We start from the raw sequence: 24,610 nt of genomic DNA on the forward strand, positions 1-24,610 counted from the left end.
GATGGGACTTCAGAACCATGCATATCTCTTCACAATACACCTATATTACCAGCAAAGAAATTGGATGGAACCTACTGGTTTGTCCAAGACCTGACAGAAGTAAATAAAAGAAATATACATTGATACCCAGTAGTACCTAATCCCTATATTAAAATAAATAAAATCCCTCTATTGCATCAGTAGTTTAGTATAATAGACCTCAAAGATGCCTTTTGGGCTTGTCCCCTAACAGAAGAAAGTAAAGATATATTTGTTTTCACCAAATTATCCGAAAGATTTATCAAATCCTCTAAGTTATTTAGACAAGCCTTGGAAGAGGTACTGCAACATTTCCCTAGTGTGCCAGAGGTAAAACTTAACCCATATGTTGATGATTTACTTCTCTTAGGAAAAAACAGGAGGAAAAAGTCTGAGACTTTACTATAGAGTTACTAGGGGTTTTTTGGGAACCAAGGACTCAAACAACAATTGAAAAATTACATAGGCATCTTGAGGTTAGGAAAAACATGTTTGTAAGTTTATGGGAGAGAATCAGTAAAGGACTAAATGTTACCAATTGTTGGGTGTGTGGGGGAGCTCTGATGACAGAGGAATGGCCATGGAAAGGTAATAGCCTAGGCATGCTTGAACTTCTCAAATGGAACTGAGCTAACATAAAAGAAGAAAGCAGTCCCGAAGGGTGGATTTTGAGTTCCAAAGTAGTAGGAGATGAATGCCTCTGGCATATTGGGAAAAGATTCCTAAAAAGAGTAGGACAAACTTCCTGTAAAAGATACAAAATTTTTCCTGGAACTTCTGTGTAGTAGATCCCTGAAGGACTCACACAGTATTGAGCTCAAGAGAGAAAAAAGAACTGTAGATATAATAAAGAAATTGAACTTTTCTTGTGTAATGATACTAAGAAGAATCCCTGTTCAGGGATTTCTGAATTATCATAATTCTGGAAAAACATAAATCATCAAAGCCATGATTATTGGAAAGCACCAAATGGCCTATTCTGGATATGTGGGAAAAGGGCTTATCCAAAACTCCCTCCCCAGTGGAAAGGAGGTTGCACTCTAAGAATTTTACAGCCAGGATTTTTCCTTTTACCAAGCTGGGATGGAAATAACCTAGGAGTACCTAGCTGTGATGCTTTAAAAAGAAACAAAAGGGAACAAAACTAATTGGAGAGACTGGGAGGACACGCCATCTTTCCTGGGGTAAAGATGAATAGCCTCCTGAATGAATAATACAAACATATGAACCAGCCACCGGGGCCCATGATGGAAGCTAGGGATATCAAACCCCAATTTATATATTAAACTTTATTATAAGACTCCAAGCAGTTGTAGAGATTATAGTGAATAAACAGCCCAAGGCCTGGAATTAATAATCGGTAAGCAAAGACAAACCAGAGCTATAGTATATAAAATTGATTTGCTTTAGACTATTTGTTAGCAGAAGAGGGAGGAAAATTGTGGAAAATTTAACTTATCTGATTGTTGCCTGCAAATTGATGATAACTGGGATACAGTTTTGGATATAGCAAAAGACATTTGGAAAATAGCTCATGTATCAATCAAACAGTGGGAATCTATAATTGATAAAGGATGGTGGGAAGGCTTCTTTAGGACATCCTGGTGGAAAAAAAAAAAAATATTCATAATGCTGTGTGATATAACAAGTTTAATTTTTCTTCCGTGTCTTATTTGCCTAATTACTCATGTAGTTCAAAGTATGCAGGTTGTAACAATGCCCACTAACCCCAAAAAGGTTATGATGCTAAAGAAGAATAATATTAAAAATCTAGAAGAAGCACTCATGATTTATGAAAGGTACAAGTATACAAAGAACATAAAAGCTGAAAATTATAACTCAAGCCAAATATAGTAAGAAAACGCAAAGGGAGGTTAGTTATAAATAGCTATGTAACAGTTGGCTTTTGCTACAATTTATTCACTTTTATTAAAAATTGTAATTGCTTGAAAACAATTGTTTTAAGTTTCTACTGCTCTTCAGGAATAGTAAAATTTGTAATTGCTTGTAAAATGTCTTGTGATTCTTTTCCTCAGGGTTGGGATTAACAAGCAAGAGATAGTTTTCTTGTTTGGACACAGAGATGTTTATTTAGTTTCTTATCTATGTTACATTTTCACAGACTGTGAGTTCTTCAGCACACTAAGCTAACAAACTAAAAATGGAGCCTTAGATTTCTCTTTACAAGGCCTTTTAAGTGTAAACTACCCAATTATAAAATGCCAACTAATTTATTTTTACTTTTAACCTAATAACCAAACACCTGTGTTTCACACTGAAGACTCTTCCACCCAGTCACATATCATCACCCAAACCCATGATGAAGAAGGTGAAAAAGCAAGGCAAACCTATGCCTTAAAACTTCCATTTTGCTACATACATATTACTATATCCTAAAACCTTTAACTCTGTATTTTCCACCATGTGATATAACACACTTCTGTCGTTCTGATTGGGAACGGCGATAAAGAACGACATAGACTCTCAAGGGAGTCACAGCAGGAGAATCTCTCTAGTTTATTGCTCTAGCTTTGTCTTATAGACAGATAGGTAGAAAAGTACAGAAAGGAATCTCTTATTGGTTAGTAAAGTGCTACATCACCATCATTGGTCAGTGGGGCTCACCACCCCCCTGACTCTCTCCTGCAAGGAAAACAAGAGGACAGACAAACAGCACCTGGCAGTTGTTTTCTGTCTCTGAGGATTGTTTTGAAATCCTCCTATGAATTTCCTAGTTTCTCAGGCAGGACTGAGAGGCCATGGGCCTGCAGCCTGCTCCAAAGCTAGCATCCATACACTTCTATTCAAACTACACATTAACAATCTCAGTTCCATTACTCCATTTTGGAAGCATTTTTTACAGCTTCAGGTCAAACATAGTGTTCTCCTGCAGGTCAGTGCCTGTTAGCACAGAAAGCCTGAAATTCTTTGTGCCTAGGGTTCTAACAATCACTTTTGTGCAAAAAAAAAAAAATGGGGAGGGGAAATGCATGAAGGGAGGCTATTATAAGAAGCAAGCATGCTTCTTCTGTGAAAGGCATATCACAAGATATAGCTGCTATTGCAAAATGTATATCCAAGATAGCACAGGCAGAGAACAGAATACCGTAAAAGGAAAATATCAAGTCTAAAGTGGCATCAGAAGACCACCAGAAGACCATCCTAAACTGCCTATGTGAAGAATGTGACAGACCCTCAGGCACTGTAACTGTGGCCATGTGAAATGCTGTAGCAATGTGAGGTGGGGTTGTGATAAAGGGACTCCAAAAACCTGCAAAGTCATTTAAGAAAGTAGTGCAACTGTAATAGTATAAAGGACTGCTGGCTGACAAAGTGGGTGTGTTTCTGGCATTGCCAGCACCTAGCACTGTAGCTTTTGCTATAATAGTTGTCCCTCATTATCTTTCATTAAAGTCTTAAATAGAGGAGTGAGCTTCATTTCTCACATGCATGGTGGTGGGGGATACCCAGCAGGCACTGTCTCCTCAGTGTCCTTCTCCTTGGGTGACATCCCAATGTCTGGCTCGATGGTGGTGTTGACTAGAACGATGGAGCCCTGCTCTGCCAGGACTTCGCTATCCTCCTCCGGGTAGTGGAAAGCCACAAAGAGCTGGTACAGGGATGTGCCCACGGCGGCCCCCAGCAGCGGTGCTACCAGGGGCACCCACCACCATCCATTGCCCCTGCTGAGGATGGGACAGGGTGGGCTGGGGATCACCCCTGCCATCCCCACCTCACCCCCTTCCCTCTACCCACCTGAAGACCTCCAGGCCCCAACCTGCCAGACAGATGAAAAGCCGGGGCCCGATGTCCCGCGCAGGGTTCAGGGGGCAGCCACAGTTGGCCCCCATGGAGCATTCAATGGAGAGCACCAAGAGAGCCACAACCACTGGTTCAAGGCCCTTGGGGACAGCCTTGTTGCGGGTGTCCATGAGGCCCATGACAACCAATATCAGCACCCCTGTGCCAATCACCTGCAAGAACAGTGCAGCAGCTCAGCACTGTGGGGACTGAGAGGGCTGGGGGATCTGACAGTGGCACCCACCTGGTCCAAGAAGCCATTGGCGACGGAGACATAGTCAGCTGGGTAGGTTACAAAGATGGAGGCAGTTTCTCGGGGGCCAAAGGCAGTAAGGGTCCCATTGCTGTAGTGCCAGATGGCATCTGGGAGCAGAGCATGTCAATAAGCCTGGCCACCCCAGCATTACCTTGCCCAGTTGCCTTGTCCAGTGCTGCTCCCCCATACCATAGTAGAGGATGTAAACAGCTCCAGCAGATATGAAAGATCCCAAGGTCTGCACAATCACAAAGATGGGAAACTTCCACCAGGGAAACTGCTCGATCAGGCATATGGCTAAGGAGAATGCCGGGTTCATGTGGGCCCCTGCAATAGAATAGTGAGAAGGGCTGGGACTGGAGGGTGCTGGGGGACTCAGAGCCAGGGGATAGCAAGAGCTGGGACCCCTTCTTCTGTCTCACCAGAGATTCCCCCTGCTACGTAGATGCCTGCCATGACACCCAGGGCGCCTCCCAGGTAGCTGGTGAGGAGGTTCCCCTTCGTCTCAAAGAAGGTGATCTTCTGTGCAGCGCTGCTCAGGGTGATTGTCTGGAGAAGAGGGATGTAGCCCCACCTCAGCCCTGGTGTCCTTGTGCTGAGACCCTCCCACTGCTGATGCTGCAGGGCAGCAAGGCAAAGGCTACACTGGTGCTGACACCCCTGGGTTTTGTTCCCCAATATCTGGACATCCGACGGGGACTGACAGGGAGGTGGTTACTGCCCTCACTTGTAGTTTTGATGGCAAAATAACCAAATAACAAGCAATTAAGTAAGCTGCTTTCTGTGGGGAGGTCTTGGGGAAGAGGTGCCACAACACAGGCCTAGGGACACCACTTGCCATTGTGGGATGCAGCCCAAATGCTGAGAACAGCACCAGAACCCCAACCTTTACCTGCACTGAGGCAGAAGGTACTGAGGCACACACTGCCCAGCACCACACCCTGATTGCACCAGAGCCATATATCACAGGGAGGACCATGCTGTGAGAACAGGGTCCAAGTGGGAGAACAGGCAGTGTTGAGTTGCACATTTGAGTGTGGCACAGCCCCAAATCCCTCCAGTACCAAGGGGCAAGCAGCAGTGCAGCAGTGTTGTAGTGCATCTGAAAATCTTGGTATCTCCCAAGAGTAAAACTCACCTCCGGTTTGTGTAATGTTAGTTCCTACCTGAGAACCTTTTTCCCTTCCCCCTTCCCATTGGCTGTGACCTCCCTGTATCCCCCGATCACCCCTGCCCCCTGGTATAAGAGATAAGACCCAGGGCATTTCGGTCTCTTTCTTGCCCCGGATGGACGACAGACAATAAGCCCGGGATTATTCCAAGCAAGTTTGGGCCTCCTGTGTCTAGATACTTTGAGTCTGTGTTGCATCCACTCCAGGACCCCCTCCACCGCCCGTGTCCAGTGAAGAGTGGGGCTCTCACCACGGGGGGTGGGACAGAGGGGTCCCCCGGAGAGAGGATTGCAATGCAGCAGAACCCTGGAAACCCTGGTACCTGGACCACCCCACCATCAGCCCTGTCCCACCTACATGACCCTCTCTCCCCAGCCACAGCCCCAGCCCACCTGCAGGCCCTGCTTACCATCATCACGAAGGTGGCCAGCAGCTCAGCCAGGCATTCCCGCACCAGCTGATTTCGGATGCGGAGCAGACCCCGGGCCCTTGTCAAGAAAGACTTAGTGCCCATAGTGCTGACCAGGCAGGGGCAGCGATGACAGGACTGGCTGCAGTGGCAGCACTGGCAGCACTGAGTGGAGTAGATCTCTCACTCACATTGATAAGCAGGTTTTATGAGCCCCAGAGCCAGGTGGGTGATAATGCGCAGACTTTAAACCAATCATGGCTGCACCAAGGGAAACGTCTGGTGGGGACCAGAGTCCTGTGCGGGGCCAGGGACACCTTGTGACAATGCTGCACCCCAGCAGGGCCTGGTTGGGTGGGAGCAGTCTGATCCTCAAGTGGCTGTGGGGAGCCAAGACCTCCGTCAGATGAGTAGGCACAGGTATTTCCTGGCCAGGAACCCCCTTTGGCCCTGCCACATCCCTGCCCAAGCCACAGATGCAGTCAACACTAATAAAGAGGTTCTGGAAAGGCCTCTGGGCTGGGCCAGGCCCTCAAGAGTGGCCCAGGTGAGGCATTAGCACAGCACTGGGCAGGGAAATGGGAGACAAAGGTAACAAGGGAGCAGTGCAGGCACAGGAGCCTGGCAACCACCAGCACCCCTAGAGGGAGCCCCTTAGAGTCATCCTGGTGGACAGGGGCAATCTGCCTCCAAATGTGGGAGATTCCAGTCTGAAGGAGCACGGAAGGTCACCATTTAGCATAAATAGACTTTATTGCTCTGTACACACATACACCTGGCCCCCACAGGGGTCCCTGTGGCTCTGCAGCACTGCAGAAGGTGGGCAACCTCCAGCCCAGGCACTTCCCAGCAAGATCTGACCCATCTACAACAAAAACAGGTGGTGAGAAGAGTCTGCTACCCACTGCCTGCTCTGACAGGCCTAGCAAGCCCAGGGTCCCCTGAGCCTGCAGCTGTCAGACATACAGGCTGTTCAGTCAGGACTGGCCACAGCTACCAGCTCGAGAACCAGCGTCGGAAGAAGCTGCCCAACGCAGATGAGGGGTCGCTCAGGTTGACAGCATGAAGCTCATCTTGCTGCGGCCACGTGACAGCGAACTGCGCCAGCTCCCCTGGGAGGGCAGGGAGAACTCTGTCAGTGGGCCCCCGTCCACTCCTTGCATCCTCCCCAGAACCTCACTCACGGTCATCCATGTTGACCACCTCCTCCCGGTAGTCCTTCTTCTGCCCATCCTCCTTGGTGGTGGTGATGAAGGCCTGGTCGCCCCTCCGGCGGGTGACTGTTGTCTCCCGGCGGCCCTGGCTGTCCTGCACAGTGCGGTGCTCCTCTACTGCCTGTGCAGAGTGCCGAGCCCTAAGAGACTCCCCAAGCACAAGGACAGCATCTCAGGTCTCCTACAGCCCTGCTGCACCTGCAGGGAGGGACACTCACCCCATCAGGAAGAGTCACTTTGGTAACAGAGACACTCTGGAAGTAAGAGTGGGACTTGGGCTCATTTGGTCTCAGGATGGTCCCCAGACCCACGGAGGAGACCTGTGAGTCCAGGTCTGTGGGGAGATGTAAGATGGTGGCCACAGCATGGGGACAAGCCCCAGAGGCTGTGGCAACACAGGCAGGTGGAGCAGTGAGGGCAGAGGCCCTCAAGCCCCTGCCCCCAGCACCCACCTTGGTCTTCCTTGAGGCCAGGAGGAGCCCGGTGAGCATCTCCCAGCTGCAAGACAAAGCCACATACCACTGATGCCAGTGACGGAAGGTAAAACACTGGGGCAACACTCCAACAGCACAGAGCTGGCTACTGTTGTTGAGCCTACAGGAGGCAGACCCCAGATCCCTCACTCACCCCTAAGAAGGGTCTCCATGGCCGGGCCAGATCGCCGGCACCCCCGGAGCTCCCCGGGGCTGCGCGGGAAGGGGGACTGTCCGGCTGCTTCAGCATCGAGTCCCGCAGTGGTCGCCTTGCGCTGCCTTCACCGGGGCCGGGCACGGCGGGCTCTGGGCAGCAGAAGGGCGTCGGTCAGGCCGAGGGGCTCTGAGCGGCCCCAAGAGTCACGCTCAGCCCTTCCCGTACCCACCGAAAGGCTGCTGGGGCTCGGGCCAGAAGCCGCCCAGGACCCCTAGGAGCTCGCCCATGTCCCGGAATAGCTCCTCGAAGCCGCCGCGGGACGAACCAGGGCTGAATCCGAAACCGAAGTCCTGGGGGGGCTGCGACATGGACGGTCCGCCATCTTCCTCCTCCTCGTCCCACACCGCGCCGCCGAACAGCGGGTCCCGGGGTCTGCGGGACCGCTGCAGTGAGACACCCGGACAGCCCGGAGCAAGCGGGGAGGGCCGGGGCCGGTGGGACAACTGGGGGTTGAGAGAGGGGCAGGGTTTGTGTAGGCGGGGCCCGGGTCCCGGGTACCTGCACCGTCCCGGGAATCCGAAAAAGCCGCGAAACATGTCGAAGAAGCTCATCCCGCTCCGGGTCCCTCCGGGTCCCGCTCCTCTGTCCTGCCGTTGCGACCGGGCCGCGCGGCCGTAAAGCGCCGCGGCCGTAAAGTGCCGCCGGGTGTCGCGAGGCGCCGCGGCAGCGGGGCCCGTCCCGTGTCGGGGCCCTGCGAGACCCCCGTGGGCCGGAGTCCTCCCGTGTGATCAGCCCAGGCCCGGCCGCACGAGCTGCCCCGGGCAGTGGGTGTCGGGGCCCCCTGTGGGGGCAAGTGCTGCTGGAAGCGGCGGGCGAGGGCTCCATCGAGCGGCACCGGTGCTCCTACAGCCCTCCTCTGTGCCCCCAGCTGAGCTCCGTGAGCCCATCTCAGCCCTGCCGCTCCCCCACCAGGCCCACACGGCACAGGAGGGCTCCAACTTTGCCCCCAGAGCACCAGCCCCTTACCTTGCAGCGAGGGGGCTGAGAGGGAGCACAGAGCCAAGGGCAGCTCAGCGCCTGCTCCAGGGACACCCACTGCTTCCTCCGCAGCAATTGTCTCAGTGCCCCCCCCTGCACCTGCGACCACCTTCCTGTGACTGTCCCAATGACCTTGTGGGGAGAGCACCCCTCAACCTCCAAAAGGAGGACCAGTAGCACCAGAGCAGTAAGGACATAAGGCAGAGCAGAGTAGGAGGCAGAAATTAAAGGTGAGGGTCTCAGAGAAGGGAGGGGTAGGATTATCCCTGTGCTGGCATCCTGCTGCCCAGTGCTGCAGCTGGGAAAAGGAAAAATCCACAAAAGGAGGGGACAAAAACACCAGCAAGAAGCTGGGGAGGGGTGGGGGAAGCACTGCCCCTGCTGCCCAGGGCTGCCCACCCCCTACACCAAAAATAGGGAACAAGGCTGAGAAGGTGGAAAAAATACACACATCACTTTGTGATCTTTATTCTCTTCAGTAAATCCCCGCTCGGGGCTGCAGCTGAAGGAATCAGGTGGAACTGAAAAATACAAGATCTGGACTGCATAGAAAAAAACAAACAAAAAAAACCCAAAAAACCAAACCAAACCCCACAAAACAAAACAAAAAAGGAAAAAACAAAAACAAAATAAAAAATCCCCAACCCAAAAGCAGAAGATACTTACAGCGTGCAAGCAGGGCAGGACCTGCACTCTGGGCCCATGAGGATGGAGGGACGCAGATGGAGAACATAAAATACCAGGGGGACCCCTTGGTGGGGTGGGGGAGAAATGAGAGAACTAGAGGACAGCATGGGGTTTTTGTTTTTATATACAAGACACATTTATCCATTAAATTTAGAACACGGTACAAAAAACCACTTCAACTAATTAATCTTACAATGCTGCTCATATCAATTACTGGTCTTAATCCTAATAATAAGGGGGTTTGCTGTAGGCGACTCGCAGCTTCCACTCCTTTGGATCTGAGAGATTCTGGGGCAGCTGGATGGGAGACGGGATAGAAAGGAGTAAAAACCAAAAAAGGCCCCTACGGCAAACGGTTCAGATCTGAATGCGGAGAGAGAGGAAAAAAAAAAAAAAAAAAAAAGGAAAAAGAAAAGAAAAAAATACAAATTCTATATTACATACAACAGGAAAGTGGCTGAAGACAGACAACGCAGAGGTGCCTGCGGCCTGCCCTGCGGGGCCCTGCCAGGGCTGGGGCCCGGGTGCTCCCCGCCACAGGGCTCTCTCCTCCCTGGGATCCTTCCTTATCATCGGGGTCACTGGGTTTCTCTTCTGGAAGCAAGTGGTGGCGAGAGGGCCCAGCCTCAGTTGGCACCCCAGCTGTAGCTGTTGTAGGCAGACTTGTTGGCCTGGGATTTCTGGGGGATGGAGCTGCCTTGGCTGCGCTGCCCGGAGCCGCTCTGTGGGAAAGGGGAGAAGGAGAAGTGGGTGGTGAGTAGAGGGGAACCACCCCCAGCCTACTCCACAGGGCAACACTGGCATGCCTTGGTCCCAGAAGATGGCCCTGGCCAGGTACTCTGGGAGACAGCTCCTTGGTCTGCCTCAGCCCAGTTGAGTTCCCTGGTACTGAGGCTGCCTCCAGCACCTTGCAGCTGCACCACCTATGCCCCAGCACCCTCCCTCAGCTCCACACCTTGCTCCAGGCCAGCAGCACACAGGGCCATGGGCAGCAGGGAGAGGGGAGACAGGGAAGGGTCGGTGTGGGTTGTGTCTGCGCGCAGGTGTGCATGTGTGTGTCTATGCACATACTGACTGAGGGCCTCTCTTCTCGCCTTGCAGGGCCATGGGGGAGAAGGAAGGGGCTATGTGATCCTGGGGAGCCTTAGGGGCGGGAGCAGAGCCCAGGGCAAGTGCAATGCATTTTCAGAGAGTTCATTACCTGATCTTCCTGCTGGCGTTGGTAGCACAGTATCATCTGCAAATATGGAAGCTGTTGCAGTACCAGGATATGTAAAATAAAGGGACAAACTATGACAATAGAAATCCATGGTTAGACCTGAAAGCTCCTGCAGGGTTGTGGCTATGGCGAGTAACCCCTTTGGAAGCTGGCCTGCGGAGCTGCCCCTCTGAGGATGGGGGAGGTTGGGGTGCCCCAGATGCGTCTGTGTGAGGGACCACCTGGCTATATCTGGGTGCAGCCCAGCAGCAGGGGGGTTGTGCTGAGTACCCACCCTGTCAGAGCGCACCCCAGGCCTTCCTTCTCACCTTATCCTCTTACCAGCCCTGTGTGTATGTGCAGGTGTGAGCATGTGCTTGTCGCTGCGTGTGTCCGCCGCAGAGCATGAGGGAGGGAGGCAGGGAGGGAGAGAGGGACCAGGGAAATAAAAGGGGAGCAAGAGCCCTAGGAGATACCCCAGCAAGGGGCTGAGGTGCCAGGGGTATTGCTTACCTGCCCATCCTGCTGCAGGTGGTGGTGGAGGATCTGCGAGTGAGGCTGCTGATGCGGGGTCAGGATGTGCATGAAAGGGGTGGGGGGGTATGCCGCTGCTGTTGCAGGGTTGATGGGGCCGCCGCTGCCCAGTGCCGAAGGCAGGTTGAAGGAGGCTGCTGGGGTTCCAGTGTGAAATCCCTGCTTCTCAAAGGATTGCTAAGAAGGAGATACCAACAGCAAAATAAGGGCTGGGGGCCAAGCTGGCAGTTTGCCTCTCCCCATCTCTACACATCACAGGCCCAGAGTCAGCATGTGGTACAGGGAACAGATAGAGTCTCTTCCTATGGCTCTTTATGGGCTTGGAATTCCTGTAAGCTGGGAATGGTCATGCATTTCCCTTCTCCCTGGCCAACTGATCTAAGGGGAGGAGAATTCATTACCCAGGGAGGCTGTCTCAGAGCTTGGCTTTTTCTCCCCAGTAATACAGGAAGAACTCACAGACACTAACCTGAGTTTTGGAGTACACAGAGCCCGAGATGTCTGGCACACCTGTATTACTGGATGTCACAGATACACCTGGGGAGAATGGAGAGGTGGGTGTTAGGCAGCAGCCAGTAGGTCAACAGTAGCTGCTTGCTGCTAACACCAGCAGCACCTGGTGGAGAGGTCCAGTGGTCAGAGATCTGCAGATCTCTCTGACAGACTGGCATGGGCAGCCAAGCCCTGGCATGACTACATAAAAAGCATCCATGTAAGTTATTTTGCTCTGGACACACACTGTTTCAAAATGCTTCCAGAAACCAGCTGAAGCACTGGCTGCCACCCAGAGAAACACGTGGAAAATAGCAGGTCTGAGGAGAGCTGGGGAACGCAATGGACAGACAGGGCAACAAACTCACAGCATGTGGCACAGCAGTAAGAACAGCCCTAAAGCTCCTCAAGTGTAAAACAGGCAATTGCATGAAAAGCAAGTCAGCTGTGGGCTGGGATGGCTGGTACAGTAATCAACAACACAAGGCCCATGGGATATTGGTTGTCCATAAAAGATGGTGGCCCAGAAGACACCTCAGCCATCATTTAATGCCTGGAAAAAGTGCTGAAACCAAAGCTGTTTGAAGGACTCGGGACCAGGTCACCTGGTACAAAGCTGAAATATCTTCACAAAGAGAAAACACTATCTTGAAGGGCTCTAATGCAGTGAAAACAGTGACAAAAGGAATTTAAAGACTGGAAGAGCTTAAAAGAAGACAGAAAGCCCTGCATAAGTCAGCCAGACACCAACCAAGAACCAAGACAGATGGCAGGTTCATGACCTTCCTGCATCTTCGAATTAAGGACTTCCCTAGAAAGTGCCTGCCAAACGCTGGTGGGAAACAAGTTCAAATCCAGAACAATTCTGTTAATCACATGTAAGCAGTTAAAAAAACAACAAACCAAACAATTCAGCATCTTAAGCTTCTGATACTGGTCCAAGGGCCAAGACAGCTGACTGCAGGGCACAGAGGAGGGTGTGAAGTGATGTATAACCCCCAAACCCAGAACAATCCTGGGCCTTTCTAAGGATAATCAAACTACTTGGGAGCAGCACCCTGGCATTTTTCTCTATTACTGCTGTAAGACAGTAGTCCCTATCACAGCCAGTAAGACTAGGAGCAAGCCCTGCTGCTGTGGAAAATGCTCTTGTGGGTCTCTTACCAGTGCTGTACCCATGAGAGCCATAGCCACTGGGCTGCTGGAAAGGGGTTGCTGATGCATTGACGCTGACATTCACACCATGCTGCTTGGAAGAGGTAGGAGCAACCTAGAGAACAGAGAGGAACAGAGTGAGAAGAGTGCCACCCTTCTGTCCAAATCCCACACCTTGCCTCTGGGAAACTTACAGGGAACACGGCGGGCCCATACTGGAAGGTGCTGGGGAGCCCTGGTACCCCTGTGTAGTATGGCAGACTGGTGTAACTGTAGCCAGGAGGCAGCGCCGGGTTCAGGAACGTCTGCTGCGTGGTGTGGTGAGTTTGGGTCTGGCTCTGCTGAGGCTGTGCCAGAGTTGTTGCAGGAGCAGGGGAAGAAGCATCACCACGGCCAAATTTTGTTAAGTCACCTGAAATACAGGAGGCAAGAGTGAAGAACAGATCCTGGCCCATTCCAACTCAAGCCCAAAGGTGATCCATTCTTTCGATAAACAGTGACTTTAATCACCTCTCCACCCCCAACTCCTGCCAGTGCCAAAGAATGTGCCTCTCAGACCTTTGCACACTGATAAGGGGAGGCTGTTAATTGCTCCTTGGCCCTAACAGGACTACAGAGGCACAGTAGCTAAGCCCACAATCTGGCACTGGATAAACCTGCTAGCAGAGCCTGATGCTAGAGCTGATCCTCATCTTTCTCTATGCACCACCAGCAGGACTGAACACAATCCAGATGCTTGCCTGGGCTGTACAGGGCTTGGCTGCAGTGCTGGGGAAAGCTCCCTGTGATGATCTTAATGAGCACCTGGCTTGGCTCTTCCATGCAAACACCCTCCTACTCAGAGCTCACATAGTGCCATGCTCTGAGCTTGGCATTTCAGCCTCAGCTGGGCAAAAGCACTTCCACACAAACCACCTCCTGTCAAAGCTGAGGAGAAGTGGTGCTGGAAGAAGAGTGATTTTCCAAGTGCAACAATTCCTAAAAAGCACATGAAAGCTCAGCACAGTCACTTCCCCGTGAGGATTGTCAGTGCATTCATGCACTTACCAAGGTCAGTGAGAGGTCATACACCCACTGGGTGCTTGGGTTCAGTTTCACAGGTCTCAAATTTCTCACTTGCTTTCTCCATGAGATTGACCCATAGGAAAAAAAAAGTAATTTCTCCGTATTTTGTGTTTCTTTCTGTTTTTACTCACAGTGCTTGAGAAGCACTGCTTACCACCTGCCTCACAACCACCTGGAAAGCAGTCCCCCAGTTGTAGGCCTTGCAGAATCTTTCAGCCCTTCCTTACTCCCTTTCCAACTGCCCCATTAACTCTTACTTTGTCCACCTCTTCCCAGTATCAGACCTTGACACAACCAGATACTCAAAGGGAAGGCAAGAATTTAGCTGTGAGAAGCATGCTCGAAACCAAAAGCAGTGCAGGAGGCACAGCGCAGGTGCAGATGTAGCTCCAATAGACAAAGACAGAGGACACTAGTAGAAGCAGCAAAAAACCTGATAGGATGGGAATCAGAGCAGTCTTTTTCCCTACCAGAGTATGGATTGCTGCTCAAGCTGCCATCTCTTCCAGTCAGTGGTGTGGTGGGTGTAGGGAATGGGATGCTGTAGTAATCCTGATGAGTAAAAACAAAAGGAAAAGACATTTTATCAGCTCTGTCCAAAGTGCAAAGCAGTATCTTTCAGGAGAGAGGAATTTATGTACTGTAGCTGCAAAATATGTCTGAGTATTGCAGTTCAACCAGCCACATCCAGGCTGATCATGATCTACAGCAGCCCCAGGTTTTTGTAGCATGTACCATCCCCCTCATCTGGCTATTAGAAGAACCAGATAAGGTCTACTGGTATGCAGTTCTTAACCTGCCTGGACTTTCCCCTCTGCTTTAAAAGAAAATGGACATATCCTATCGCTAAATAAAGGCCATTCTCATCAGGTATTTAGTCACTGGCTGTGTCACAGATCAGAGGTGAATCTCTGTAACACCCCTACTGTTGTAACTCATGCTCCCTGTCTCCACATGGATTACTGCTGTATGAGTAACTCATGCTGCCAACTTCCCACATGCCAAGTAGCAATTGATTAACTCCTCAATGCTGCTACAGAGAGGTGCATCCACTCAGCACCCCATTTTGACAACTCTTCAGGACTGCCCAGAGCTGAGCTGTCTCTATCCAAGCAGCACCAGTGGAAGTGGTGCGTCCTTGTCATTCTTCAGCACTCACCAATGGGAATCTCGTCTGGAGCATTTGCAAGTCATCATATCCATACACCTGTGGCTAGAAAAAGAGCCAGAGATGACATTAGGGACATGGACTACATAAGGACACCCAATTTTAGATTAAACATTTCGACAGACTTGAGAGAAAGCCAGAAGTAACCAGTCAGCAGCCACATGAGCCAACAAGTGCAGGCAGCCACAGCCTCTATACAGGTTAATGCTGCCAGGAGTTTCTGTGAGTTGCTCAAAGGAAAGTGATCCAGACCATAAAGCCACTCAACAGTTTTTCTCTGGAAATCATCCCAAAACTGAAATCTGTCCTCACCTTTAGGAGAGGGTGTGACACACACCTCTAGACTCTGTGGCCATTGCTACCCTTGCCCTGACTCTTTGCCCTTTGTCACATCATGTTTCTAACACAGCTCTGTGCTTCTACACTCTGTGCTCTGCCCAAGGGCTCTTCAGAGGCTGGACAGGCTGCAGAGAACAGGCATGTAGATTCTGCTCTGAGGTGATCACAACACACATTTACCTCTACAGGCACGTAGAAATCATGGAAAAAACAGTAGGTCCAAACTCTGCCTGTCTAAGGCAGCCCTGCTGGGTTATGTCACAGTTTTTAGCTTCCCCACTACATCCCCTTCCTGCTGCAGAGGGAGCTGGGAGGTACCTGGTTGCATGACACCACTGCAAAGTTCCACTCACCGGATAGGCATGTAGCAACCCTGGAGCCATGATGTATGGATTAGGCAACAACGGTGGGACTCCAGGAGGGAGATTGGGAGGGGCTTTTCCTGAAAAAGGAAGAGAAAGGAGAAGTTCCACAGTAAAGCAAACAGCAGAAGCTCACTCTCTTAGCTCTCATACCCTTCACTGGTACAGCAGTACCCAGGAAATGTGGTTACCCACCTGATGTGGTTGCAACAGAGCTGCGAGTCGAGGCTGTCACTGTGGAGTTGCTGCTGAGGCTGAGGCCCAGGCTGCTGACACTGCTGAGGCTGGATGAAACGCTGACAACTGGTGGGGCAGCTGACACCGTGCTGGAGGAGGTGGAGAAAGTACTAGCAGAAGAATGGAGACTTGCTTCACTCTCCACACTTGTGTGCTAGGGAAGGAAGGGAGGAGAGTCAGGGGATCAAGCAGATAAAACCAAGTGCAGAGGTACCACAGGACATTCTCTATGCAGAACACTATGCACCTCTGTCTGCATCTGGATGTTTCTGCAGTAAGCCTGGTTTAAGTCCAGACAAAGTCCTGACAGTAGCCAATCCCTAATGCTTACAAACCTCTCTCATGGTTACATCCCAACAAAGCTGTCTGACGAGCAGAGCAAGAATTGACACCACATTTGCAGCAGGATGATTTATTCTGATGCAGAAGCAGATACCCAGGAACTGTACTACAAGAGCTGCAGCAGTAGAAATAGTTGGTTCCACTGCATCAGCTACCAGTTTGCTCTGACATGTGGCTGTAATTCTGCAGCACCTTCAAGGGCTATCTATTACAGGCTCAAAAGAGGGCGCTGCTCAGTCAGAAACAGGCAGGGTGTCAACAGCCTGGAACCACAGGTGCATGGTGTTCTGACAATAACTCCCTGTCATCTTTCTCCACACAGCATCTGAACTCCAGCAGGACAGCCAGCAGCCTGGCTGCTCCTGTCTCTCCTTGCAGCCCCAAGGTCAGGCATCCCAACAGAGCCTGCCAAGCTGAGCAGAAATGGGGTACACAGTGCAAGAGCATACCCAGACTCACCAGAAGAGTTGAAGTTGATGTTCGCCCAGAGGATGTGGATGAGGACAGACTGTTCTGCTGGGTGGGTAATGCACTGACAGAAGAGAAATAAAACGTTGTCAGATCAAGGTGAGAGAGTCAACACTGGTAGCACCATCCCATTTCCCATCTGCTCAAATGGGATGAGTCATCTTAGTCTTCCTCATTACATGAAATAGACTCTGACGGCTGCTATAGATTTCTGCTTCTAGTTCTGCTTCCTCAGAAATCCACCCCCCTCCCCTTTCTCACCTGCTGAGCTGGGCAGTGGTTGTACTGGGAAGCTCCTCGCTGTGGCTCAGGCTGCTCAGAGCTGTTGAGTGTTGGCTGGCTGTTGTCAGCAAGGACGATGCGGAAACCCCATCGTTAAGAGGTGCAATACTGGGAGCAGAGGGGGAGTCAGATTTCACTGCAGGGCCTGTAGCACCTAAGAACAAAAGCTTTGGGTTAAGGGCAGCTACTGGCAACTTCCAGAGGGTAACACAAGAGCAAGGATCAGCATGTGCTCGTCTACAGGAGCCGGGAGATCTGGGGTTTCCCTCAGTGCTGCCAAACAGTTATACACTTATGACGTCTTCTGTGTCTCACTTTACCCCAGCATTACCATTGGCTCTGTAAAAGAGCTTCAAGATCTACAGATGAAGTACCTTCCACACATGAAGTAAATTATTGTCATAGGTGACCCTTCAAGGATCTCAAAGATCCATCAGCAGAAAGCTGAATGTTTTGAGGCAAGCAAATAATCTGAATGGCAGCAATTAGTCTAGCAGGGAAAGGACTTGCTATCAGCACAGATAAAGCTTCTCATTCAAAGGAGAGAACACGAGCACAAGAGATGCAGGACACCTGCTGTACTGGCAAGACTCTTACCTTCAACAGCTTGTGTAGTTTGTAATGGCGTGGGTTGTACAGAACTGAAACCATTCTGAGGAAGAAGAGAAAAAAGGAGAACTGGGCATTATAGCTGTGCATTTTCAGAGGCAGAGCTAGTGTCACCTCTCTCTCACACTCCCTTCCACAGTTATGAAAAGGTCCTGCTAACATGTAACACCAGACTGTGTTTGGGTCAGTCCCAAGGTCCAGCCCCATGCCAGCATGGCCCCCAAGTGTGTATTAGAGAAACAAGTGCAAGCAGTTTCTCTGCTGCTGGTGGTTGGACTGCCTCAACATTCTCAATCCAAGTTCATTTACGAAACCTGATGTGACTGAACTGGTGTGCAGCATACAAGAACGAAATCATTAACACAAAACAGAATTTTTGTCTGCATGCCCCTCTCTAGCAGGGTAACTGTACATGACACAACACATGCCCCTGCAATCAACTTAACTGCTGTTAACCTCAGTGGCCCAGGCCCAGGCACAAAACACAGCAGCCAGAAGAGAGCTCTCAGAGCCCACAAGCCACACAGTGAGGCTGGAGGACCACAGAACCATTTGATAAGCCATTCAGCTTCCCCTGAGACACTTCACACATGAGGCTCACTCAGCACAACAGGTGAGCAAAGCTGTTCTCTTACCTTAGCCTGGGTCAGATCTTTCTGGGGCGAGGAGGAGATAGAATTTGGGTATCGCCTCGTCTGGGTGGATCTCTGTTCATACAGTGGTCCCTGAGCACTGTTCTGGGAGGTAAATGTTGCTGTCTGTATTGTGCCACTCTGGTAACCAGACTCCTGGCTTTGATTGGACGATATTGTGGATGAAGATTCACTACAAAAGGAAATAAAAAAGTGTTCCTCCATTTTCCTCCAAAACAGCCCTGTTGTAAGCTGCTGACCCAGACTGGGCTCTTCACTTCAAATATTCAAGATAAAAGCACCAAGCATCAGTATAAAGGCACCACATGAAGCAGCTGAACAATGAAACATGCCCAGAGAGTAGGGCTAGCTCAGCCATAGATATCCAGCTGCAGTCTTGCCTCACACACTGCTGTGCCTTAGGCAACATTTCATGAGCTGCCACCACTCAGGTCCCAGTACCCAAGGGACTGGCCACTTACTAAGGGTCAGCCCAACAGAAGACAAATGCACCATCACCGTAGATACACACTAGGACACCCCATTGTGTCCCAGATTGACAGGCAAAAAAAAAGGAGAAAGCACGCAGAATCTCTTCACCAGAAACTCTGAGCAGCTGTGCTGGGGATTCCCCTCCTGTGTTTTCAACAACACAGTTTAAGGGCAGCAGGAAAACTAGCTTCTGTGCAAGTACCACAGGCCAAAGAGCCACAGATCTGCCCAAGGAGTCTGCTGGCAACTTGTGCTTTGCTGTTGCATACACTGTCCCCCCTTTGTGACCAAAGCAGTCAGAAAGGGTCTACTAGTATGCATGACAATTCAAGTCCACAGGACCAGCGAACTTCCAAAGCTGTCTGCTTGGATTGATAGATTCCTGGTCCTCACCTGGCAGAGCTGGTGTAGAGGCTGCTCTGAGATTGGCTAACAGCAGCACTGGTTGTGGGCGTTGATTCATACTCAGCAAGAACAGGCTCTGAACCAAATTGCAATGCTCCAAACTGCAGGTTTAGCCCTGAGATATCTGACGAGCCAGGCATTTCCACTGCAAGTGCAGGAATCTGCAAGGGAGGAACAACAGAACAGGTTGGTGATTAGCCCAGAGAATGACTTTAATACCCATGTTTCCCAGTACACAATGGCTGTTACAGGCTTGCAGCCCATGAATTACACTGCTCAACACAGGCAGGTAGACAATTCCATCGCTACAAACACTCAGCAGCAGGAAGGCCAATCCCAAGCCTTCCCTCAGCAGCCCAAATGGCTGTTTCTGCAGCTCTAGCACTACTCAATGCCTCCTTCCCCACCACTGGGCTGCACCTTTGATGTTAACGATGCCTTTTTCTTTTGCTGCTTGAGCTTCTGCTGTGCTGGTTGGGGACTGGAGGACTGGTTGTCTGAGGACCCTGGGGACATCTGGGGAACCGGGTTGGTTTTGCTGGGCAGTGGTGAGGACGGGGGTGCTGGCGTGGTTGTGGAGGCAGTCACCACAGGCTGTTTCTCCTGCATGAACACTTCTATCATGGTTGAAGTTGATGTGAAGCCCTGACGTTTGGTGAAGGGACTATGCACGGAAGAGTCTGTTGGGTTCTTGAGATCTATGGGATAAGACAGAGGTGAGTTAGCAGGGTTTGTTTCCATAAAAATAAGTCAAATATTGACACTTATCAAGAAAAATAAATCCTTTTCCTCTATGTTTCATCCTGAAGCCTGTTAGAGAGCAAAGAATTTAAGTATCTATGCTCCCAGCTTCAGACTCTCACGACTATCAATGCCAAGCATCTCTAAGTCCTTCTTCCCTCAGTTGCTTCCACCATCCCTTTAGGACAAAGCCAGCTTGCATGGCAAAAGTTCTTAATTCTCCAAGAAAAGCTGGACTCCAGTCCCTCGTGTGGTGACACTGCATGTCAGAGTCATGCAGGCCACTTCTTCCCCTCTGTTAATATTCCTGCATTCCCTTGCCGCCTCCTTCCCACGCAGGGACTAGGTATCTCCACCATCATTGCTTGGGGCTGCCTACCCTCAGGTCTTTGCACCACCTTCCTCCTCTAAGTCTTTCCACAGTTTATTCAAAATCGACTCCTATTCTCTGTGACTCTCCTCTAAGGCTTCTTGTCTGAGAAGATCAGAAGCTGCCAACACTCACTGCCACTAGACAGGGTTCAATTTTTCTTCAGTTTAGATCTGAACCAGAGCCATTTCCCTATAACAAGCACAAGCTGAAAGAAATTACACCAGCACTCAACCACAGCAAAATTCAGCTTCTCATCTGAAAAGAGCCTCTCAATCCCTGTTTATTCCCTCATGCCCAGAGATAGAGTTACTTCTTGGCACTTCCCAAGAGCAAATCCCCTTAAAATTCCCTTAAAAGATAATAAGAGTTCATCAGGGAGAGGAGGCTGACAAGAGCTTGTATTTGGGAGCTATTCTCCAGAGGTGCCCTTTCAGATCTTTTTCTGGCTTTACATTGGGAAGTAGTTCTGCACACTCTGAGAGGCTCAGGAATGCCAGATCCCTGGCCTTGAAACTGTCTGGAATGACAGATTCAACTGTTCCAAGTATAAAAGGAACAGGGAGAGACACACACACACACTATTACATTTCAGTTTCACCCACAGCTCTCTTAATTCTTCCAGCTCAGCTAAATTGGTTGTGAACTTGAGAACAGATCCTCTGCTGAATGCCTCCCACTGCTGCTCATAGTGTGTCTCTGCAGTTCTGGGGGAACATGTTCCCTCCCCCTGGGGAGCCGCGCTGCTTTTCCTTACCATACTGCACCAGAGACGAGGTCTGTGTGGTGGATCCCATGTCCCAGGAAGCAGCAGTGGTGCTCCCAGCAGGCTGGGTGTGCTGAGCTGCCAGCTGAGCCAGTGCCTGGGCTGTCTTGAACTGCTCCAGGAACTGCGACCCTGTAGTACTGCTGCCTTTGGCCTCCCCGACATCTCCAAACCCTTTCCCCAGCATGCTCACCTGCAATTTCAGCAAGGAGGTAAAGTCAACATCTCCCATGGCTTGGAATTTGGCTCAGAGGACAGGTACATCTCTGAACATAAGCTTAAACACACTGCTGCTTCTCACTGTGTGCCTCAGCTCAACACTCTTGAGCTCCAAACACACACAAACTGCTGGCAGGAAGGGCCTTTCTTTCAAGCCTCCATTGTGTGTGAACACAGGTACAGGTACACTCATCTCTTGCCCAACCCATGCAATGGTACAGTGTCACAGGGGGTTACAAAGGAAGTTAACAGACAGGATCTTAAAAAATGTACTAAATTATTCTCATGCACTGAGTTGCACTGAAAGAGAAACACCAGGAGATCTTGGCTTTACAGTTAATGTGGTTTTGAAAATCTTTCCTCAACTATCTCACAATTAAGTAAACAATTTTTCTTTCTTTCTGCTGAAGTTACACAAAGCAGCATCTACCCAGGTCTATGCATATCCCTGACTCTGACTCAGTGTCTCCTTCCTTCTCCTGTGAATGGATGTCGGCATTCCATCCCACACCAGTTCCCAAACAGTTCTGTTTCTCAGACTGTTGGAATTGCAAGCCCTGGACCAAAAGATCTTTTCCTTTAAGCAGGAATGAAGCATGTGTTGCAAATCTGACAAGGGCAGTAGGGGAGGAATTATCGTAATTATTTCAAACTGAGCTATGAACTTCAGGCCACTGCTTTTAAAGCTGACTAGCAAATTATTTGGCTATACCAACCCCAAGCAGCAAGCATCAGGACTATACTTCCTATTATTACCCAAAGAGACAGAAAAATAGGATAAGCAACCTCAGCCAAACACCCATTGGCAGAGACCAGCATTTCCTTACCATGCTGTGGTGAGAGAAGGAGTTTCCAGAGGCAGGCTGGGATAGAGCACTCTGCTTAGAATTGCTGAACACCAGCGGCTGGGCCAGGGAAGGAGTCTGGGATGACTCCAGGTTTGTTGACTCACTCTCCATTGAAGAGGGTGTCTTTCCTAGCAGGACTGCGAGATCAATTCTGGGTAGACAAAGACCCACTGAGGTTACCAGAAGCTCCCACTACCATTAGAACAGTATTCCCCCTCCAGCCTCACAGCTTTTACTTTACAAATTGAAGGAATCTGCAGAATGCTAACTCATAACTGCCAGTAGCAACCTCAAAAAGACAAACTGACCAAACAAGACCCTGCATGGCCTTTGATTTTAAATTATGCTTTACGTTAATTTAACACAGCAAAATGCCCCCAAACCTGAAGAACCAGCAACAAATCCTAGGAAAGCCTAGAAAATTCTAATCTAGGATTAGGACCCAAAAACTCCTAAGTCAATTCTTCCATTTAAATGCACCTCATCTCATCCAGAGCTGCTGCATTTTAGGTAGCTAGTTAGGTTTAGCTGAAGATGGCAAATTGCTCCAGGTAAAGACCATCACCATGGGCTCTCACCTTTGTCCAGCTGTGATTGTCACATTCTCAGCAGGCAGAGGCACTGAAGACACATTGGAGGCTGTGAAGATCTTTGTCTCTGACAGCTGAAAGATTAAAAAGGAAAAAATAATCCTAAAGTGAAAACAGCATCTCATAACAGTCCCTGTGATGCAAAGCACATGAATGTTTGAGGCAAAGAGTCACAGAAAAACTTGACAAACTCAAGTGCTTAGACTGAAACTTCTCTAGCATTTGGCTTCCATCAAAATCAGCTTCTATTTTATTTATTTCTTCTCAGGCAAGCACACAAATCACTTGTGAGTGGAAAAAGAAAACCTCTCAAATCCTTCTACAAATTTCCCATAGTCTACAAATCCTCTAGGGCTGCTCTAGGACCTTGGGCTGTTTCTGTGAGCCAATGTCATGCAGCACAGACCGGCAAAAGCCTCTGCACAGGTAGGTGCAAGCACTGGTAGCAAAGCCAAAGAGAAACTCTGTATCCATAGCTAAACTTCCAATGATCCAAGTTCATCACTTGGATGATCTGACCAACAGATCTACATCAACTACGGAAGGGAAAATAACATTGCTCAACAACTGCTGGAGGGTTAGTGATGACCTGCGATATAGCCTGAAACATATCTGAACACGAACAGCTTCTATTCCAGACTGAGGAGCTACTACAAACTGAACTGCCAGAGTTTAAAAAGTAAATCCAGAACTCCTGGCAGCATCTCATACACACTGAAGGTAAGAAAGGCTCTCAGAAGCTCCCTTCTAACAGACACCTGACTGAACAAAGAAAAGCTGCGCATATCTCCAAACACACCAGTAATGTTTCCCTCAGGTGGTGCCTGAAAACAAATACTTAGTGTGCTTGCCCATTCTGTTGGCTAAGCTAAAATGAGCATGCAAAACCAACAATCATACTAAAATACTGAACCTTGCTCCCATCTGCAAGAACAGAAGTCCTTCCTTGATTTGGAGAGGGACTGAAGCCCATTTCAGAAGAAACTTACAGATAGGTATTAAGAGAAGGTGCTAACAACGTCCATTCTCTCCTGAAGGAGACGTCAGGCAGAGAACAAAAGATAGTGAGACAAACCAAAGAGCACATCAGAAGGTAAAGTCAAGAGCTTCTTTTCCATCCAAATCACAAGGATGAGCAGAGGCACATTATGTGCATGAAACCATGAAACTGCTGCTGGTGTGATCAAAAGCAAACCTTCCCCAACTGTCACTCCACCAGGAGTGAAGAGAGAGTCTTCTGTGGAGTCAGGCCAGTTTTTGGAAGAATTCCATCTTGCAGTTACAGGAAATGAGAGGACCAGCCTCAGTGGCCCAGGAGATCTCTTCCTGTCTTGGGGCCCTATGACAAGCTCTCTAACACATACCCTGTAGAAGATGCAACAATTACTTATTCATGACAGGTCCCGGAGCTTGGAGCCTGCCTGGGGTTCTGTCCACAGTTTAGGGAGGATAGGCTTTGAGCTCCCCTGGCAGCTCTGTGTGTACAGACAGGACAGCAGCCAGCTGGCAGATGCACAGAGGAGATGGGTTCAGAAAATACCTACATCTTCATTCCAGTCCTCCGTGCCCCATTCTTCCGTCGCTGCCCTCCATGCACCTACATAAGGACAACAAAAGGTACAGAAGTTATGCATGCATCAAAGCTCCATCTCCAACAGCTGGGGGAGCACTGGGGAGCTTTGCAGGCAGCCACGAGGATTTCCATTTGCCAATCAGACAAATTAAAGCAGTCAACCTCAACCCACGCTTTACGGTCAAGGTACTGTGATGGGATTGTCTCTGCCTTGCTGATACAGGCTGGGATGAAAAAGAGGCACTGCCAGGCTGGAAGATGGGGCAATGCACACCCTCCCAACACCCAAAATGGGAGCTGAGCTCTGCAAGGAAGCCCCAGCATCATCCCCAGCCTCCTTATGCCATTTCCCTGGCTCCCTGTTGTACTACAGGAGCTGTAGGTTTGTGCACCCACAAGCAGTCAGTGTTACTCCAGCAGCTCAGACAGAGCACCTCCCTCATAGGCTTCCTCCGAGTTCTGGCACAGGATCTCACCATCCAAGTAAACTTCAAGTTT

The 24,610-nt window shown here is 49.8% G+C and overlaps 3 protein-coding genes across 18 annotated transcripts in view; all 3 read right to left on the bottom strand.

The window, feature by feature from the left end:
• Positions 1-1,528: 1,528 nt before the first annotated feature.
• Positions 1,529-5,837, bottom strand: AQP10 (aquaporin 10). Of its 2 annotated transcripts, XM_023941700.2 has the most exons (7): positions 5,657-5,837; positions 4,498-4,624; positions 4,265-4,402; positions 4,064-4,182; positions 3,775-3,992; positions 3,465-3,704; positions 1,529-1,619 (listed from the first exon to the last, which is right to left on the bottom strand). In XM_023941700.2, exons 1-7 carry the CDS (start codon positions 5,759-5,761, stop codon positions 1,610-1,612), a joined length of 957 nt encoding a protein of 318 aa, XP_023797468.1. In that variant the 5' UTR covers positions 5,762-5,837; the 3' UTR covers positions 1,529-1,609. The 2 variants fall into 2 exon arrangements, with proteins under 2 accessions (XP_023797468.1, XP_086722068.1); XM_086865942.1 differs by lacking the exon at positions 3,465-3,704.
• Positions 5,838-6,390: 553 nt separating this feature from the next.
• On the bottom strand, positions 6,391-9,211 carry HAX1 (HCLS1 associated protein X-1). Its single transcript, XM_086865945.1, has 8 exons — positions 8,059-9,211; positions 7,730-7,932; positions 7,498-7,649; positions 7,323-7,368; positions 7,089-7,204; positions 6,841-6,991; positions 6,623-6,768; positions 6,391-6,521 (listed from the first exon to the last, which is right to left on the bottom strand). Exons 1-7 carry the CDS (start codon positions 8,109-8,111, stop codon positions 6,650-6,652), a joined length of 840 nt encoding a protein of 279 aa, XP_086722071.1. The 5' UTR covers positions 8,112-9,211; the 3' UTR covers positions 6,391-6,521; positions 6,623-6,649.
• Positions 9,212-9,331: 120 nt separating this feature from the next.
• The window catches only part of UBAP2L (ubiquitin associated protein 2 like), a 30,060-nt gene continuing 14,781 nt past the window's right edge, over positions 9,332-24,610 (bottom strand). For 6 of the 15 annotated variants that reach the window (XM_086865833.1, XM_086865826.1, XM_086865824.1 and 3 more), the window contains 20 exons: positions 24,084-24,136; positions 22,528-22,613; positions 21,929-22,100; positions 20,874-21,075; positions 19,426-19,703; positions 18,994-19,166; positions 18,112-18,301; positions 17,465-17,519; positions 16,847-17,021; positions 16,577-16,649; positions 15,734-15,929; positions 15,530-15,618; positions 14,829-14,882; positions 14,140-14,221; positions 12,799-13,016; positions 12,614-12,719; positions 11,427-11,494; positions 10,937-11,134; positions 10,427-10,477; positions 9,332-9,947 (listed from right to left, as the gene is read on the bottom strand). In XM_086865833.1, the coding sequence (XP_086721959.1) occupies positions 9,852-9,947; positions 10,427-10,477; positions 10,937-11,134; positions 11,427-11,494; positions 12,614-12,719; positions 12,799-13,016; positions 14,140-14,221; positions 14,829-14,882; positions 15,530-15,618; positions 15,734-15,929; positions 16,577-16,649; positions 16,847-17,021; positions 17,465-17,519; positions 18,112-18,301; positions 18,994-19,166; positions 19,426-19,703; positions 20,874-21,075; positions 21,929-22,100; positions 22,528-22,613; positions 24,084-24,136 (2,615 nt within the window). In that variant the 3' untranslated portion in view covers positions 9,332-9,851. The remainder of the gene's footprint in view (positions 9,948-10,426; positions 10,478-10,936; positions 11,135-11,426; positions 11,495-12,613; positions 12,720-12,798; positions 13,017-14,139; positions 14,222-14,828; positions 14,883-15,529; positions 15,619-15,733; positions 15,930-16,576; positions 16,650-16,846; positions 17,022-17,464; positions 17,520-18,111; positions 18,302-18,993; positions 19,167-19,425; positions 19,704-20,873; positions 21,076-21,928; positions 22,101-22,527; positions 22,614-24,083; positions 24,137-24,610) is intronic. The other 9 variants (XM_086865837.1, XM_086865831.1, XM_086865830.1 and 6 more) reach the window with 2 other exon arrangements.

The sequence above is a fragment of the Cyanistes caeruleus genome, chromosome 30 (genome assembly GCF_971803275.1).
Source record: "Cyanistes caeruleus chromosome 30, bCyaCae1.hap1.1, whole genome shotgun sequence".
Classification (NCBI taxonomy): domain Eukaryota; kingdom Metazoa; phylum Chordata; class Aves; order Passeriformes; family Paridae; genus Cyanistes; species Cyanistes caeruleus.